We start from the raw sequence: 14,636 nt of genomic DNA, 5'->3' as shown, positions 1-14,636 counted from the left end.
CTTCTCCCACCCTGGCCCCCAGTGGACACACCCATGTCCAGTTCCCTCATCTGAAACAGGACTGCCCTCACAAAGGCAGATTGAAGATTACGTTGTGTGTCTGCCACTGAGAGCAGTGCCCGTCCCTATTTACACGTTTACCTGCTGTGACAGCAAGAAAGGCCCCATGCAACCTTTCAAGAAGTTTCCACACAGGGGTGGGTGGGCGGTTGTGATCAAGCTGAAGATGCCAGTTTAATTCTTTACTTAAAAGATTTCATAGCAAATTCTTGTGAGGCTTTTTTTTTTTTAATCTTCTTTTAATGAAGGATTTATAAACTAAGCATCACATATATGGATTGCAAGTGTTCAAATCTCTTGTGTTTTAAAGATAAAAGCTGCACTGAAGGTTGTCTTAGATCTGTGTTTTTCTGGCTAGGGTAGGAGCTGTCTGTGGGGTGCGTGTCCTGGTAGCAGATATCTTTCCTGTCTGAGTAGCAGTTCCGTTGACCTAGAGAACTTTTGATAGTGAGCACGTTTTGATGGATACTGATGGTGTTAGAAACACACAGCAGAAGAGATAATAAAATAAACCATGTGTTTCTTCTTAGGAAGAACTAAGCCTTTTCACAAGGAAAGCTGGAGACAGAATTTAAATGTTCTGTCAATTAGTTCATTTACTCCAATTTTCTTTCTCAAAGGGGAAATTAATGAAGACCATTTTGGTTCCATTTCAGTTCACCTAAATCAGGCGATTCTTGGATATTTTATTTTTACAGTTTACAAATTGAGCCGTTTGAAATGGTCAGTCATTTCCTACCTATTGTATCCAGCAGTCAGAGCTGCAGTGCTTAATAACAGGAAGCTGTGGCATTTCAGTTGATTTTCTTTGGTTTTGCCAAGGCATCTGGCAGAAAGTCTAGCTCCTGTTCCAGCTTGGCTGGAATCATTGAGTTCAGGATACTTTTTATGTTCAACTTCCGGTAAAGGTGGCTTTTGTTGTAGGTATTATGAATACTTTTGCTGTTGCTGTTCAGCCACTCAGTCATGTCTGACTCTTAGAGACCCCATGGACTGCAGCATGCCAGGTTTCCCTGTCCGTCACCAACTCCCGGAGCTTGCTCAAACTCATGTCCGTCGAGTCGGTGATGCCATCCAACCATCTCGTTCTCTGTCATCCCCTTCTCCTGTCTTCAATCTTTCCCAGCATCAGGGTCTTTTCTAATGAGTCAGCTCTATGCATCAGGTGGCCAAAATATTGGAGCTTTAGCATCAGTCCTTCCAATGAATATTCAGGACTGATTTCCTTTAGGATGGACTGACTGGATCTCCTTGCAGTCCAAGGGACTCTCAAGAGTCTTCTCCAACACCACAGTTCAAAAGCATCAAGTCTTCTGTGCTCAGCTGTCTTTATGGTCCAACTCTCACATCCATACATGACTACTGGAAAAACCATAGCTTTAATTATACGGTCCTTTGTCGGCAAAGTAGTGTCTCTGCTTTTTAATATGCTGTCTAGGTTGGTCATAACTTTTCTCCCAAGGAGCAGGCGTCTAATTTCGTGGCTGCAGTCACCATCTGCTGTGATTTTGAAGCCCAAGAAAATAAAGTCTGTCCCTATTTCCATTGTTTCCCCATCTATTTGACATGAAGTGATGGAACCAGATGCCATGATCTTCGTTTTCTGAATATTGAGTTTTAAGCCAACTTTTTCACTCTCCTCTTTCACCTTCATCGAGAGGTTCTTTAGTTCCTGTTCGCTTTCTGTCATTAGGGTGGCGTCATCTGCATATCTGAGGTTATTGATATGTCTTCCTGTGATCTCTATTCCCACTTGTGCTTCATTCAATGCAGCATTTCGCATGATGTACTCTGCATATCTTTTAGGTTACTCTCAAAGTATGTTTCCATCTCATGATGCATGTTTTCTGAACAGTGCCTCTGGGGGAGGATTGGGCATGTATTACTGGAAGGTGTAAGGAAGGAACGCTGGAAAGGGGCCAAAGACCTTCAGTCCTGGCCTGTGGCTAGAATGGCTGTTAGATGTTGTGCCAATCCTGTGCCTTTTCCGAGCCTCTTTTGTTTTATCTGCAGAAGGGGAATGTTGGATTGGATCATCTCCCATGCTATTTTTAGAAAATTGTAGTAGAAGACACATAAAATTTACCATTTTAGCCATTTTTAAGTGCACAGTTCAGTAGGGCTAAGTATGTTCCTACTGTTGTGCAAGCAGTCTCCAGAACTCTCTTCATCCTGCAGAACTGAAACTTTCCTCCCATGAAGCCACAGCTCTGCATCCCCTCCTGGCCCCTGCCCCTCCACCACCCCGTTTTCCATCTCTGAATTTAATAGCTCTAGGTACCTCACGTAGGTGGTGTCATACAGTCTCTATCTTTTTATGACTGGCTTATTTCACTTAGCATCATGTCCTTAGGTTCATCCATATTGTAGCATGTGTCAGAATTACCTTCCTTTTAAAAAGAATCTACTTATTTATTTGGCTGTTTCGGGTCTTAGTTGCGGCACTCGGGATCTGTGGGCTCTTTGTTGTGGTGCACAAGTTTAGTTGCCATGTGGCATGTGGGATGTTAGTTCTCCACCCAGGGATCGAACCTGTGTCCCCTGCAGTGGCAGGTGGATTCTTAACCACTGGACCACCAAGAAAGTCCTAGAATTCTCTCCTTTTTTAAGGCTGATTAATATTCCATTGTACCAAGAGGCCACAGTTTCTTTATCCATTCCAGTGCTACTTTTGGATCTGAAATTTCCAGTTTTCTATAATCCGTGTCTAGCAGCCAAAGGCGTGGCCTGGCAAGGAGGAGGCAGCCTGGCCAAGGGGAAGCCGAGGGCTCCGTCCCCGGGCTCAGGCCGCGCTCCTGGCCAGAGAGGTAGTGAGTCCACATGTGCCGGCCTAGGATGCTAGCCTGGCCCTGGTTGAGCACATTTAGGGAAGTGGTTGAGCCTTCCAGTCTTCTTAGCGGCTCTTCTGAAAAGTATGTGTTTTATCATCGTTAGGTCAAGTGTCACTTGACCCCGAGGTGGGGCAAGCAGATCAGTACATAACTCTGAGGTTCTTCTCCACTCACTGTTATTTCTACTCCTGAGACACAGAGAATTTCAGAAAACGCTGCCGAAGGTGGCTGCTCCCCCGTCTGCTGTTACAGTCCCTCCTGCATCCTGAGAGGACATGTCTCGGTGGCAGTATCTTGGCTTGTAAGCTGCTGATGTTTTGTTGGTAACAGCTCACGACTGCATTTCTTGTTGCAGTCGTGAGGGAAATGGAAGGATATTTGCCACCGTCCAATTGTCATAATTATAGCGTGTGGTGGTTGAAAATGGAAAGGGGCAATTAGAGGGAGAATTCCTTCTGCCAGAGGAGACAGTGAAGATGGCAGATTTAGCTGCTGACACTCTGCGCTTTGTGGAGGAGTCTTTGAGGAGCTGGTTTGATCAGGATCAGGTACATCTGTGCTCACGTGCCCACGTCCACGTTTCTGTGTTTGAAGCTCTGCAGCTCTGAGAGCCCCTTCCGTGCTCAGGAAATCTTGTGAGCCCCAGGTAGACCCCCTCCCCCCAGAGCTGCTTCTCAGGTAGGAGAGAATACAGTGGTGACATTGCTGATGGGCGCATGTCTGAGCCCCCCAGATGATAAATATGGTGTTTGGTAGAGCCCGTCTTCCCAAGGAACACACAGTCAGAATGGGTACAGTCCTGACGCGTATGTAATTCTTACCATGTTTCAGGGTTTAAAACGATATCTCCCAGGAACATTGTGAACCATTTTACACGAGAAGAAAGAGCCTCAGCTCAATTCGGTGACTTGCCCACCATCATGTAGGAGATGAACGGCCCCATAGGAGTCTTCTGTTCTGATGCAGAAATATATTATTGCTGCTTTTCCTGCCTTAATTTTTGTCTGTTTCTTTAAGGAGCACTTCCAAGCTCTCATTTTCCATGTCTTACCCCCAGATGTTAATATGTACCATACATGTTTATTTCATGTATTGCTGTTTTTGTTTTTTGTTAATGTGATGAGATTGATCTTTTTCTCTTTTATTTAAAATACAGAATTTGGAGAAAAGTGATATATCAAAGAAAAATGACATAGGTGAGTAACGATTTCTTTTTTTTTAACTTAAGAGTTGATATCCAGGGGCTATTTCTTGTAAATTACATTTCAGTGAAGTGAATTTTTCTTTCTGATTTTATTTATGTGATAAATATTGTTGGCCAAATACTTCATCTTTTGCTCAGCCCAGTGTTTACCGTCACGAAGACACGAGAACACATTTCAGATGAACATATTGGAAGTAATAATTCATGAGCTGGATTTATTTCCCTCAGCCTCAGTGTATTGAGCTGCTGGTAAAGAGAGACTTCCGTGCTGGGGGGCTGCTGTAAGGAGTACAGCGGTAATGGAGACAGAGTCTGTTCTCAGGGGCGCACGCACACTTAGTGGGAGGAAGGGTCAGCTGTGGCCTTTTTCATGTCCCCTCTGCCTGGAGCCGGGGCACCACTGCTGACCTGAAGGCAGCCTGTCCCCTGCGGGTCAGCGTGGTGACCACGTCTTCTGTCAAATCCTCTGGCGGAGGCGGCTCTTGGCTTCTCTGCAGACGCTGCACATGTCTCTCAGTCCCACCAGCTCCCAGTCTGCACTCACTGCCTTATAAACCCATCTTTCTCCCCCATGTATTGTGAGCATTGTCAGGGTTGTGACCGTGAGTTTGTTGTGTTTTTTTTTCTGGCTTCAGTTTTGGGAAACAGGCTCTAGGTGATGACGGGAGGGCAAGGCTGGCCTCTGTATGTTGGGTCTCTTCCCCAAGTGTGTGTACTTGGTCGTCGTGGGTCATCCCAGGACAGGTGATGGAGACTCGGGAGGTGAACCTTGGACGAGGGGAAAGGGACACACTTTCCTTCGTAAGGTCCTTGTTGCCTGGGCCTGGATTCTGAGGAGTCTGGAAGGTGGTAGTGGCCCTGCTGGGTGGCGGGGGTAGGATGAGCTGTGCTGGGGCCCAGGTGTACAGGGACCACAGGGGTGCGGGCTAGAGTCTTGGGGTCTTGAGAGTAGCCGTGTTTAAGAAGCCACAGTGATGCGCTGCTTGTCTTCCCTACATGACAACACGACAATACCCTGCGTGGTCAGCCACTCCTCAGGAGATTAAAATAGAGATTTTACCTCTGCAGCCAACCCTGGTGGGTTTGGGCATTTGTCTGTGTTTTGTTTTTTTTTTTTAAATTAATTTACTTTTTTATTGAAGAATACCCGCTTTACAGAATTTTGTTTTCTGTCAAACCTCAACATGAATCAGCCATAGGTATACATATATCCCCTCCGTGTTTTGTTTTGTTTTTTTGTGTGTGTGTGTGGAAACTGCTGGGCCTCCTGTAGCAAATGTTTTTTTTCAGATTGATTTATTTAGTTTAGGCCACACTGGGTCTTCGTTGTCGCGCCTGGGCTTTCTCTAATGTGGCTGCGGGGGCTGCTCTCTTGTGGTGCGTGGGCTCTAGGGTGTGTGGGCTTCCGTAGTTGCAGCATGTGGGCTCAGTAGCCGTGGCTCCCGGGCTCTGGAGCACAGGCTCAGTAGTTGTGGTGTGTGGGTTTAGTTGCACCGCGGCTTGTGGGATCTTCCTGGGTCAGGGATCAAAGCTGTATCCTCTGCACTGGCAGGTGGATTCTTTTTTTTTTTTGGCAGGTGGATTCTTAACCACTGAGCCACCAGGGGAGCCTGTAGGTGGTTCTTAAGTGAATGGTGGTGCTGGTCTAGAGTGTGAGTTTTCAGCGTACCTGGGAAGCTCCCCAAGCAGGTGAATCTGCCTTCTAGCAGTTGTACATGGCAGAGCTGGTAATACTTGACTTGGTGTCTGTTCATCTGAAGAAAGACCCAGAGGGCTTATCTGCCATACCCTTAATGTGAGTTGGTGGGATGGAGTGGGGTTGGGGTTTACTAAAGCAGCTGACCCAGCAGAATCCACACCCCGTTGCGGTCTCATGGTCCACAGGGCCTGGTGACCGACTCCAAGGGTGGGGTGGTCTTTTCATCTCTTTTGATCCAGTGCCTAGTCCGTACATTCACCAGTGACCATTGTTCTGGCCAGCATCACTGTGTGACTCTCCGTGTGTGTGTGTGTGCGTGTGTAGGTGTGCACGTGTATGTATCTCTGCCTCACATCACAGGCTGCTTGTCATGTAGCTTTTGTCTGAAGAACATCACATTGATTTCTCATCAGAAAAATGCCAGCGTGTGGAAGTCCATGTTTCTAGTTACTTTCTGACCGAGACAGATTACAGATTAGCACGTAATGTGATGTTTGGTATGGTGTATACTCAGAAATGAGACTCCAAGAACCTTGGGTTGCTTTACCTGCACAGAAGAGTTAATCCTCCTGTGTAGCCCTCTCCGGTTCTGTTTCTTGGAAGCTCTCCGCAGCCTCTGTCTGCTTCAACACTGCCTGGGTCCTCTCCGCACCCGTGATGGATGTCTTTATCGCCCCTTCTCACCCGTCACACTCATCATTATTGTCAGGCATTTGGTGTGCTGCCCATTTATTGCTCATTCCTAGAGGAGAGACAATGACAGTCTGTCTTGAGTTGTGACAGTGTTTGCAAAAGGCAGATCACAGTGGGTTTCAGGAAGTATCAGCAAAGGGATGGAATCGTCTTATTTGATTCCAGTGACCAGGCTGTGGGAGCTTAAGAGTTGGGGGGCTGAGCCACGTGAATAGAGAAGACGGCTCCCGAGGTGAGCCCTGGGGTCTGGACTTGGTCAACATGCGATGAACGCAGTCTGCAGAGCTTAGGATGTATATCAGGAAGTATTTCTTGGTGCTGATACAAAGAACGGCAGGACAGACTTCCCTGCTGGTCCAGTGGCTAGGACTCTGCCCTCCCAATGTGGGGGCCTGAAGTTCAACTGGGCTTCCCAGATGGTGCTAGTGGTAAACAACCCGCCTGCCAACGCAGGGACATAAGAGACTTGGGCTCCATCCCTGGGTTGGGAAGATCCCCTGGCGGAGGTCATGGCAGCCCACTCCAGTATTGTTGACTGGAGAATCCCACGGACAGAGGAGGAGCCTGTTGGGCTATAGTCCATGGGGTTGCAAAGAGTCGGACACGACTGAAGTGAGTTAGCACGCACGTGTGTTCTATGGTTGGTCAGGGAAATAGATCCCACATGCCGCAACTAAGACTTCACATGCCATAACTAAAGATCCTGAGTGCTGCAACAAGACATGCTGCAGCTAAGACCAGATAAATGAGAATAAATATTTTTTTAAAAAGAAAACACCCCATTTGGAAAGAAAAAGAACAGCAGGAATTTAAGAACTAAACTGGACTAGGTTCAAGATGGTGGAGTAGAAGGCTGTGCGCTTCCTTCCTCCTGCAAGAGAACCAAAATCACAGCTAGTTGCTGAACAGCCGTCAGCAGGAGGACACTGGAACCCACCAAAAAAAGACACCCCATGTCCAAGGACAAAGGAGAAGCCACAGCAAGATGGTGGAAGAATGCGAGCACGATAAAATCAAACCCCATACCCACCAGGTGGGCGACCCACGAACTGGAGAACGTTAATGCCAGAGAAGTTCTTCCACTTGTGTGAAGGTTCTAGGCTCCACACCAGGCTCCCCAGCCTGGGGATCTCCAGGGAGTCTGACTCTGAAGGCCGGCAGAATTTGATTCCAGGCCCGCCACAGGACTGAAGGAAACAGGGACTCCACTCTGGGAGGGCACAAACACATAATCAGACTGGACTCCCCGGGTTCTTGTCTGGAATCGGGGTGGGGCTGAATGCGGGCATCTGTCACTCACTGTATCAGGGCTATAGGGCCGGGCACACCTGGGTACCCCTTCCTCTCTTGCCTTATACAGGTAACTCCCCTATGTGTCCGTCCCTTGCCTCACTGTGCAGCCACTTCTAGCTGTAATCTTTGCTGGTGCCCTGTGCTCCACTTGCTGTTGCAAACCTCCGCTGCTCCCTCCATTGGGAAAGGGCCCCCTGGGGTCCCCAGGGCTCTGTGCCCTCGTCATGTCCCCTGGGGAGGCTCTGCTGTCTGGGGTCCCAGGTGACTCTGGGGCCCTTCCCCAGTTTGAAAGCTGTTAATCTATAGACCCGACAAAGGATGAGACGGTTGGATAGCATCATCGACTCAATGGACATGAGTTTTGAGTAAACTCCAGGAGTTGGTGATGGACCAGGAAGCCTGGCATGTTGCAGTCCATGGGGTTGCAGAGAGTCGGACACGACTGAGCAACTGAACTGAATCTATAGATGCAGCCTATTTGTGTGGCATATAGGTTCTTCCTGATCTGACCTGGCTGACACTGCCTTTCTCTCTGACTTCATCACTGGCTGTTCTCTTCATCCTTTTCTCAGAAATGCCTGATAAACCTCCCAGTCACCCATTCAGGGCTGCTGCAGAGATGAGGTGGGCTGAGGGCTCCATGATAACCCAGTTCTTTCTCTGCCACTCAACTGCTCCCTTCTGTGCCTGCGTCTGCAGAAAACGGCTACATTTCAGTTTTATTTTTTAATTTATGTATATATATATATATTTTGCCGTATCCCATGGCCTGTGGGATCCTAGTTCCCTGAGCAGGGCTGGAACCTTCGCCCCCTGCAGTGGAAGCATGGAGTCTTAATCACTGGGACCACCAGGGAAGCCCCACTGCTGTGTTTTAAAGGAAACGCAGGAAGCATCCTTCTCAGAAGCTCTCCCTGCCCTGGCTCCCTGCCTCCAGGCCCCCAGCGTCCCCGCCTGGCTCCCGACACGGAATGCTCGTGTTGTCTTCTGAGCTGGACTGCTGTGCTGGAGCCGCGCTTGCTCCTTTGGTACCCTGGACTCTGTGCTAGGAGAGGCTCAGTGTTCGCTGAGTGCACACAGCATGTGAGATCCAAGCGCGTGATAAAAGGAGGGGGAGTGAATACAAGTCGTGGCACAGGACCCAGGAGATGGAAAGGGGGAGAATTTGCTTCCTCTCTTTTTGCCAAGCGTCTTCCCCATGCGAAAGAACTGCTGTGTGTGCGAACCGTGGACACTTTGCTGATCTGGTAGAGGAGGTGGTGGGAGGTGATTCCTGCGGGGTTAACCTCTTGACAGGTGGAGCTGCTCTTTTAAAAAATTTATTGTGAATTATTTTGAACATACCAGGAACTACAAAGAGTCACATCCAGGTATCTACCTCCCAGATTAAGAGACAAAACATTGCTAACATGGCTGCAGCCTTTAAACCAGTATCTTGATTTTGGTGTTCATCACTCTCCTATAGTCTTTGTTTTTCCAAAAAATTTTTATTTTATTTTTGGCTGTGCTGGGTCTTTGTTGCTGTGTGGGCTTTTCTCTAGTTGCAGTGAGCGGGGGCTACTCCCTAGTGGTGTGCGAGCTTCTCATTGCAGTGGCTTCTCTTATCTTGGAGCTTGGGCTCTAGGGCTCACGGGCTTCGGTAGGTGCAGCTCCTGGGCCCTAGAGCACAGGCTCAGTAGTTGTGGCACACAGGTTTCGTTGCTCCGTGGCATGTGGGATCCTCCTGGAGCAGTGACCAAACCCACGTCTTCTGCCTTGGCAGGTGGTTCTTTACCACTGAGCCTCCAGGGAAGCTCTCCTGTCGTCATTGCTGCTTTCACGTCGGTTAGATCTGTGTGTACATGCGTATTATATAGCATATATCCATTTTATATAGATTTATGTTTATAGTTTTGAAAACCATTGATTTATGCTGTATAGTCATCACCTCCCGCATTTTTTTCAGTGTTCTGTCTGGAGGGTTCATCTCCAGCTTCCATCTGGATTGATCCATATACAGCTAGTTGATCTTTTCTTGCTGTGTGAATTCCACTGTGTAGTATTCCAGTTTGTATATTTTGTGAGTGTCTGGTTTGCTTCCAGCTTTTTTCTTTTCACACAGTGATGCTGCGGTGAGCACTCCTGTTAACATATATGAGGGCTTCTCAAGGATGACATACCAGTGAAGTTTCTGGGTCATTGCAGATGTGCGTCTTCAGCTTTATTACATTTTGCAGAAATTATTCTCTGAGGTTTATTGACTCCGTTCTTGAACAGAAATAAACCTTGTTTCATTCTGATAAGTGAGTTATGTTAATGTCTCAGATGTAGTGGATCGGAAGTTACATTTCAGCTGAAGTAGAAGACACTTATTTGAGTGTTATCTGTGTGTCTGATTTGTAGAGCCAGGATGCTGACTTGAAATAGAGATAGTACGTGGAAGGTTCGAATTTATATAAACTCCTACATAGAATTAGGTCACATTCAGCAGGTTGTTCAAAAAGCATGTTGGAACATTTTTAGGATTTGGATGGCTCACTGTGGGGCTGTTTGTTGTATGAATATTTGAGTGAGTGAATAAATGAACAGAATTGTAGAGCTCAACACAAGAATGGTAAAATACAGTGGAATAAATAGAAACCAAGTTAGTGTCCTTGAAAACAAAGAGTTAGTCACTCATTCGTGTCCAACTCTTTGCAACCCCATGGACTGTAGCCCGCCAGGCTCCTCTGTCCATGGGACTCTCCAGGCAAGAATACTGGAGTGGGTTGCCATGCCCTCCTCCAGGGCATCTTCCCGACCCAGGGATCAAACCTGTGTCTCGTTCATCTCCTGCATTGGCAGGCGGGTTCTTTACCACTAGCACCATCTGGGAGTCGAGGTGTTAAAGGGAAGAGCTCACAGTGTGGGGAGGGTCCCCATATTGGTTTATAGTCAACCTTGCCGGAGGCTACAACTTTATGTGATGTCTGCCTTTAGCCAACACCCCTGTCTGGTGGCAGGGTCCTGGCACATCTGCAGTTTCTTTCTTTTATCACGAGCTCGGAACCTGGGCAGGCCTGACGTGCTTTCCTGATGTGGGGTCTGGGCCTCCCCCTCTGCAGGCGAGATCCTCCTCTGGTCTGAAGGGGTGACAGATCAGGGCTGCCTCCCTTCCAGCCCCAGTCAAGACCCTGACGACCCTGAACCCAGGCTTGACAGGCAGCTCATTCCCACTGCAGCCCTGTGGCCCTGCGGTCGTGGGTGTTTTCCTGGAGACGAACTTCACACTGGCCAGGTGCCCCCTGAGGTCCCTGCTGAGTGTCGCCTTGAGGGGCCGTCCAGAGCGCGCTTGCGGCCGAGTGTCAGTTTGCGCGGGGCTGCTGAAACAAGGTGCTGAAACAAGGTGACACATCTTCCACAGAGATGTGTCTCTGCGTTCTGGGGGGCGGGGGGTGGTTTCCTCTGAGGCCGCCCTCCTCAGCTTGAAGGTGGCCGTTTTCTCCCTGGGTCTTCACAGCAGCCTCCCTCTGTGTCTCTTGCCCAGATCGCCTCTTTTCAAAAAGACACCAGGATATTGGGTTAGGGGCTTCCCTGGTGGCTCAGCTGGTAAAGAATCTGCCCTCAATGCAGGAGACCTGGGTTCAACCCCCTGGGTCAGGAAGATCCCCTGGAGGAGGAAATGGCAACCCACTCCAGTCTTCCTGGCCGGAGAATCCCCCGGATCAAAGATCCTGGTAGGTTACAGTCCTCTTTTAATAAAGGCACCAAGTATGTTGGGTGAAGACCTATACTAATGACCCTACATTAACTTGATTGCCTGTGTAAAGACCCGGTTCCCAATAAGGTCACGTTCTGAGGTCCTGGGGCTCAGGACACTTTATCCCGTGAAGCTTGGGGGTCGCAGTGCGACCCCTAACAGGGAGGCGCATTGTAGGATTCTGTGTAATTCTTAAAAGGTTTCTTGCAAACACAGTGGGTTTTCAGTGACTGGGGAGGTGCGTGTTCTAGACATTTTCATACTTTCTCACATTTACATTTGCATACTTTGTGACAGATGCAGGAACAAATTCACAGTTTGTTACCAGACTGGGTCTAGTACAGCCAGCGTATTTACTTGCTAACTTCTAGGAAGGAAGTTGTAGAGATGAGTTTAAAAAGAGAGATTTTGTCACTAGAATTACATATAAATTGATTTTTTTTCCCCTAAGAGTTTATTGCCTGAAGGCATGCCTTGTGACTGTTTTTTTCCTTTTCTTTTCGTTTTGATTTGTTTTCAAGTTTATTTCAGTTGTTGTTTTAAAAGAAAAAAAAAAAAAACAAACCTGAACAAATTTTTTTGTTGTTCTAGATTTAAAAGAAATTGTATTTGTCATCCAGAGTCAAAGTAATTCTTTTCATGTGAAGAAGGCAGAACAGTTAAAACAAAGCATCCTAAAGCAATCTACAGATCTTACACAGGTACGTAAAGATGACTTGGGATGTCTGAATTTTTTCTTGATACGTTTATGTTTTCCAAAGCTCTTGGTCCATAGAGAGTCAGTTCTATTTAGATAGAATACATCTTCTGGCTTGTTTTGCTGGCTTAATATGGACTATCTATTGTTTAAAATGCTCTAGTTAATTTCAAATGCTCAAAGTATCATGTTCTAAATTATTATATACATATTTTAACAAACATGTAAAAATGTATAGGACTAGCATGGTTTTATCATAAAATATGACAGAAAAAAGTGGAAGAAATAACTTTTTAAAGGCGGAGTTTAAAATAGCAAAGATAATTAACGTTCAAAATTTTGGTAACAGGTTCTAAGGCAGTTTTTATGTTGAAATAACATTTTCATTAACCTTTGTGCAGTGGTGCTTCTATGAGTTTCTTAATCTGTTTTTTGATTGGATATTATTAACTGAACTTCTGATTTGATTTATAATGTAATATCCGAGGAGGATTATGGAGAGAAAGATTGACACATCCAGGTTTACTTTAATAAAGTTTAAAATAAGCGTGAACTGAATTTAAATCTGCTCTGCATATTGTGGGAGGTTTGGGGCAAAGGAAGATCTACCCACGCATGCAGCCATATAGAAGCAGTTCTCCTTAGCCAAGCAGAGACAGGCCTCCCAGCCCAGTACACTGCATGGCCGTGGCCTTGGCCTTCAAGACAGAAGTGCTTGTCTGGAGGTAAAAGCCATCAGAGTTCTTCGACCAGAGACCTGTGTGTTTGGCGGATGGCTTGCTTTCTGTCAGTGGGAGCGTGGAAGTAAAGGGTTGGAAATAAGAATGGAAAAGTGAACAACCTTAATGGTGTTCAACGTCGGGGCACTGCTGGCAGTGAGGTTTATTGTGTTTGCTCTTTAAATGCTGTGTGTGAGAAATTCATCCGACCTCCCCATGTCCCCACAAGGACAGATCCTGGTTCCTCTCCTTGGAGCATCAGCACTTCTCAAGGGACAGAAAGGGATTGCAGGCTGTAGACAAGTGGGTTTTTTTTGCTTGGGGTGGGGCAGTAATTAGAGATAGTAGCTTGATTAAAGTTCTCTTTTGTCTGGGCTTCCCCTATGGCTCAGCTGGTAAAGAATCTGCCTGCAATGCGGGAGACCTGGGTTTGATCCCTGGGTTGGGAAGATCCCCTGGAGAAGGGAAAGGCTACCCACTCCAGTATTCTTGCCTGGAGAATCCCATGGACTATGGGGTTGCAAAGAGTCGGATATGACTGAGTGACTTTCATTATTATTTGTCTGGAAACTCAGCTTGGGGCAGTGTCTTCTACTAAACCTTTTCAGATTCCATCACAGAGGAACTCCTATAGCAACCTTGCATGGCTGGTCTTCCCCCATGGGCTCTGGTAGAGGTGGATGCAGGGCAGCGGTGGGGTGGGGGGGTAGGTGTGGGGTGAGGGGGTGGGGGCGGGGAAAGTGGAGGGGTGGAGGGGAAGCCAGGAGCCCACATAGTTCCTCAGTGGGGTCCAGGCGAGTATTCATGGGACTGAACTCAACCAGGCCTTGGCAGTTACCCCAGACTGGAAGTCAGTGATAACATCAGGACAGAGTTATGCATCATTTGGTTTCATGTATGGATTAAGGGCACAACTATCTCTGTGTAGCTTGTTCCCAGAAAATACCCTCCTTCTTGGAGAGGCAGATTCACGTGTGTTTTCTTTATTTTGTTTTCTTTTTTTGGCTATGACTGCAACATGCCGGATCTTAGTTCCCTGACCGGGGACTGAACCTGTGCCCCGTCTAGTGGAAGCGCAGAGTCTTAACCACTGGACCGCCCGGAAGTCCCCCGTGTGCCTTTTAGATTATATACCTTGCATTTACTCCATACTGGTAGTCCTCACTGTTAATGTGATTGGTTACATACTTTGCCAGCCAAGGCCACTTGATTAAGTATACCCCCAGGACTTCCTCTACTAGTTGCCAGCTCCTTTTTTGCTGTTTAATTTTTCTTTTTTTTTTTGGCAAATGGGTACTTTTTTTGTTCTAATAGGTACTCATCACTGTCTCCCTGTCTGTCTTATCCCCTTTGCTCTTCTGGGAAGAGTGTCTTCCCAGGAACCAGGGACAGGACAGTGCTCCCAGAACTTTGTTTACAGTGGGGAAAAGGCATGTGGGTACCTTTTGGAGGGAAGCAATAGGGATTATTATTATTATTAAGGCTATGGCTTTTCAAGTAGTCATGTATGGATGTGAGAGTTGGACTATAAAGAAAGCTGAGCACAGAAGAATCGATGCTTTTGAACTGTGGTGTTGGAGAAGATTGTTGAGAGTCCCTTGGACTGCAAGGAGATCCAGTCAGTCCATCCTAAAGGAAATCAGTCCTGAATATTCATTGGAAGGAAGTTGCTGAAGCTGAAACTCCAGTACTTTGGCCACCTGATGCAGAGAACTGACTCAC

At 47.1% G+C, this 14,636-nt stretch overlaps 1 protein-coding gene across 1 annotated transcript in view; it reads left to right on the top strand.

Moving 5' to 3' along the window:
- The window catches only part of B3GLCT (beta 3-glucosyltransferase), a 118,157-nt gene that overhangs the window by 18,074 nt on the left and 85,447 nt on the right, over nucleotides 1–14,636 (top strand). The window contains exons 3-4 of the mRNA XM_027557475.1: nucleotides 4,048–4,087; nucleotides 12,090–12,199. Of these exons, the coding sequence (XP_027413276.1) occupies nucleotides 4,048–4,087; nucleotides 12,090–12,199 (150 nt within the window). The remainder of the gene's footprint in view (nucleotides 1–4,047; nucleotides 4,088–12,089; nucleotides 12,200–14,636) is intronic.

Source organism: Bos indicus x Bos taurus, chromosome 12 (genome assembly GCF_003369695.1).
Source record: "Bos indicus x Bos taurus breed Angus x Brahman F1 hybrid chromosome 12, Bos_hybrid_MaternalHap_v2.0, whole genome shotgun sequence".
Lineage (NCBI taxonomy): Eukaryota > Metazoa > Chordata > Mammalia > Artiodactyla > Bovidae > Bos > Bos indicus x Bos taurus.
The sequence above is the reverse complement of the archived record's forward strand: the minus strand, read 5'-3'. Positions and strand labels throughout refer to the sequence as shown.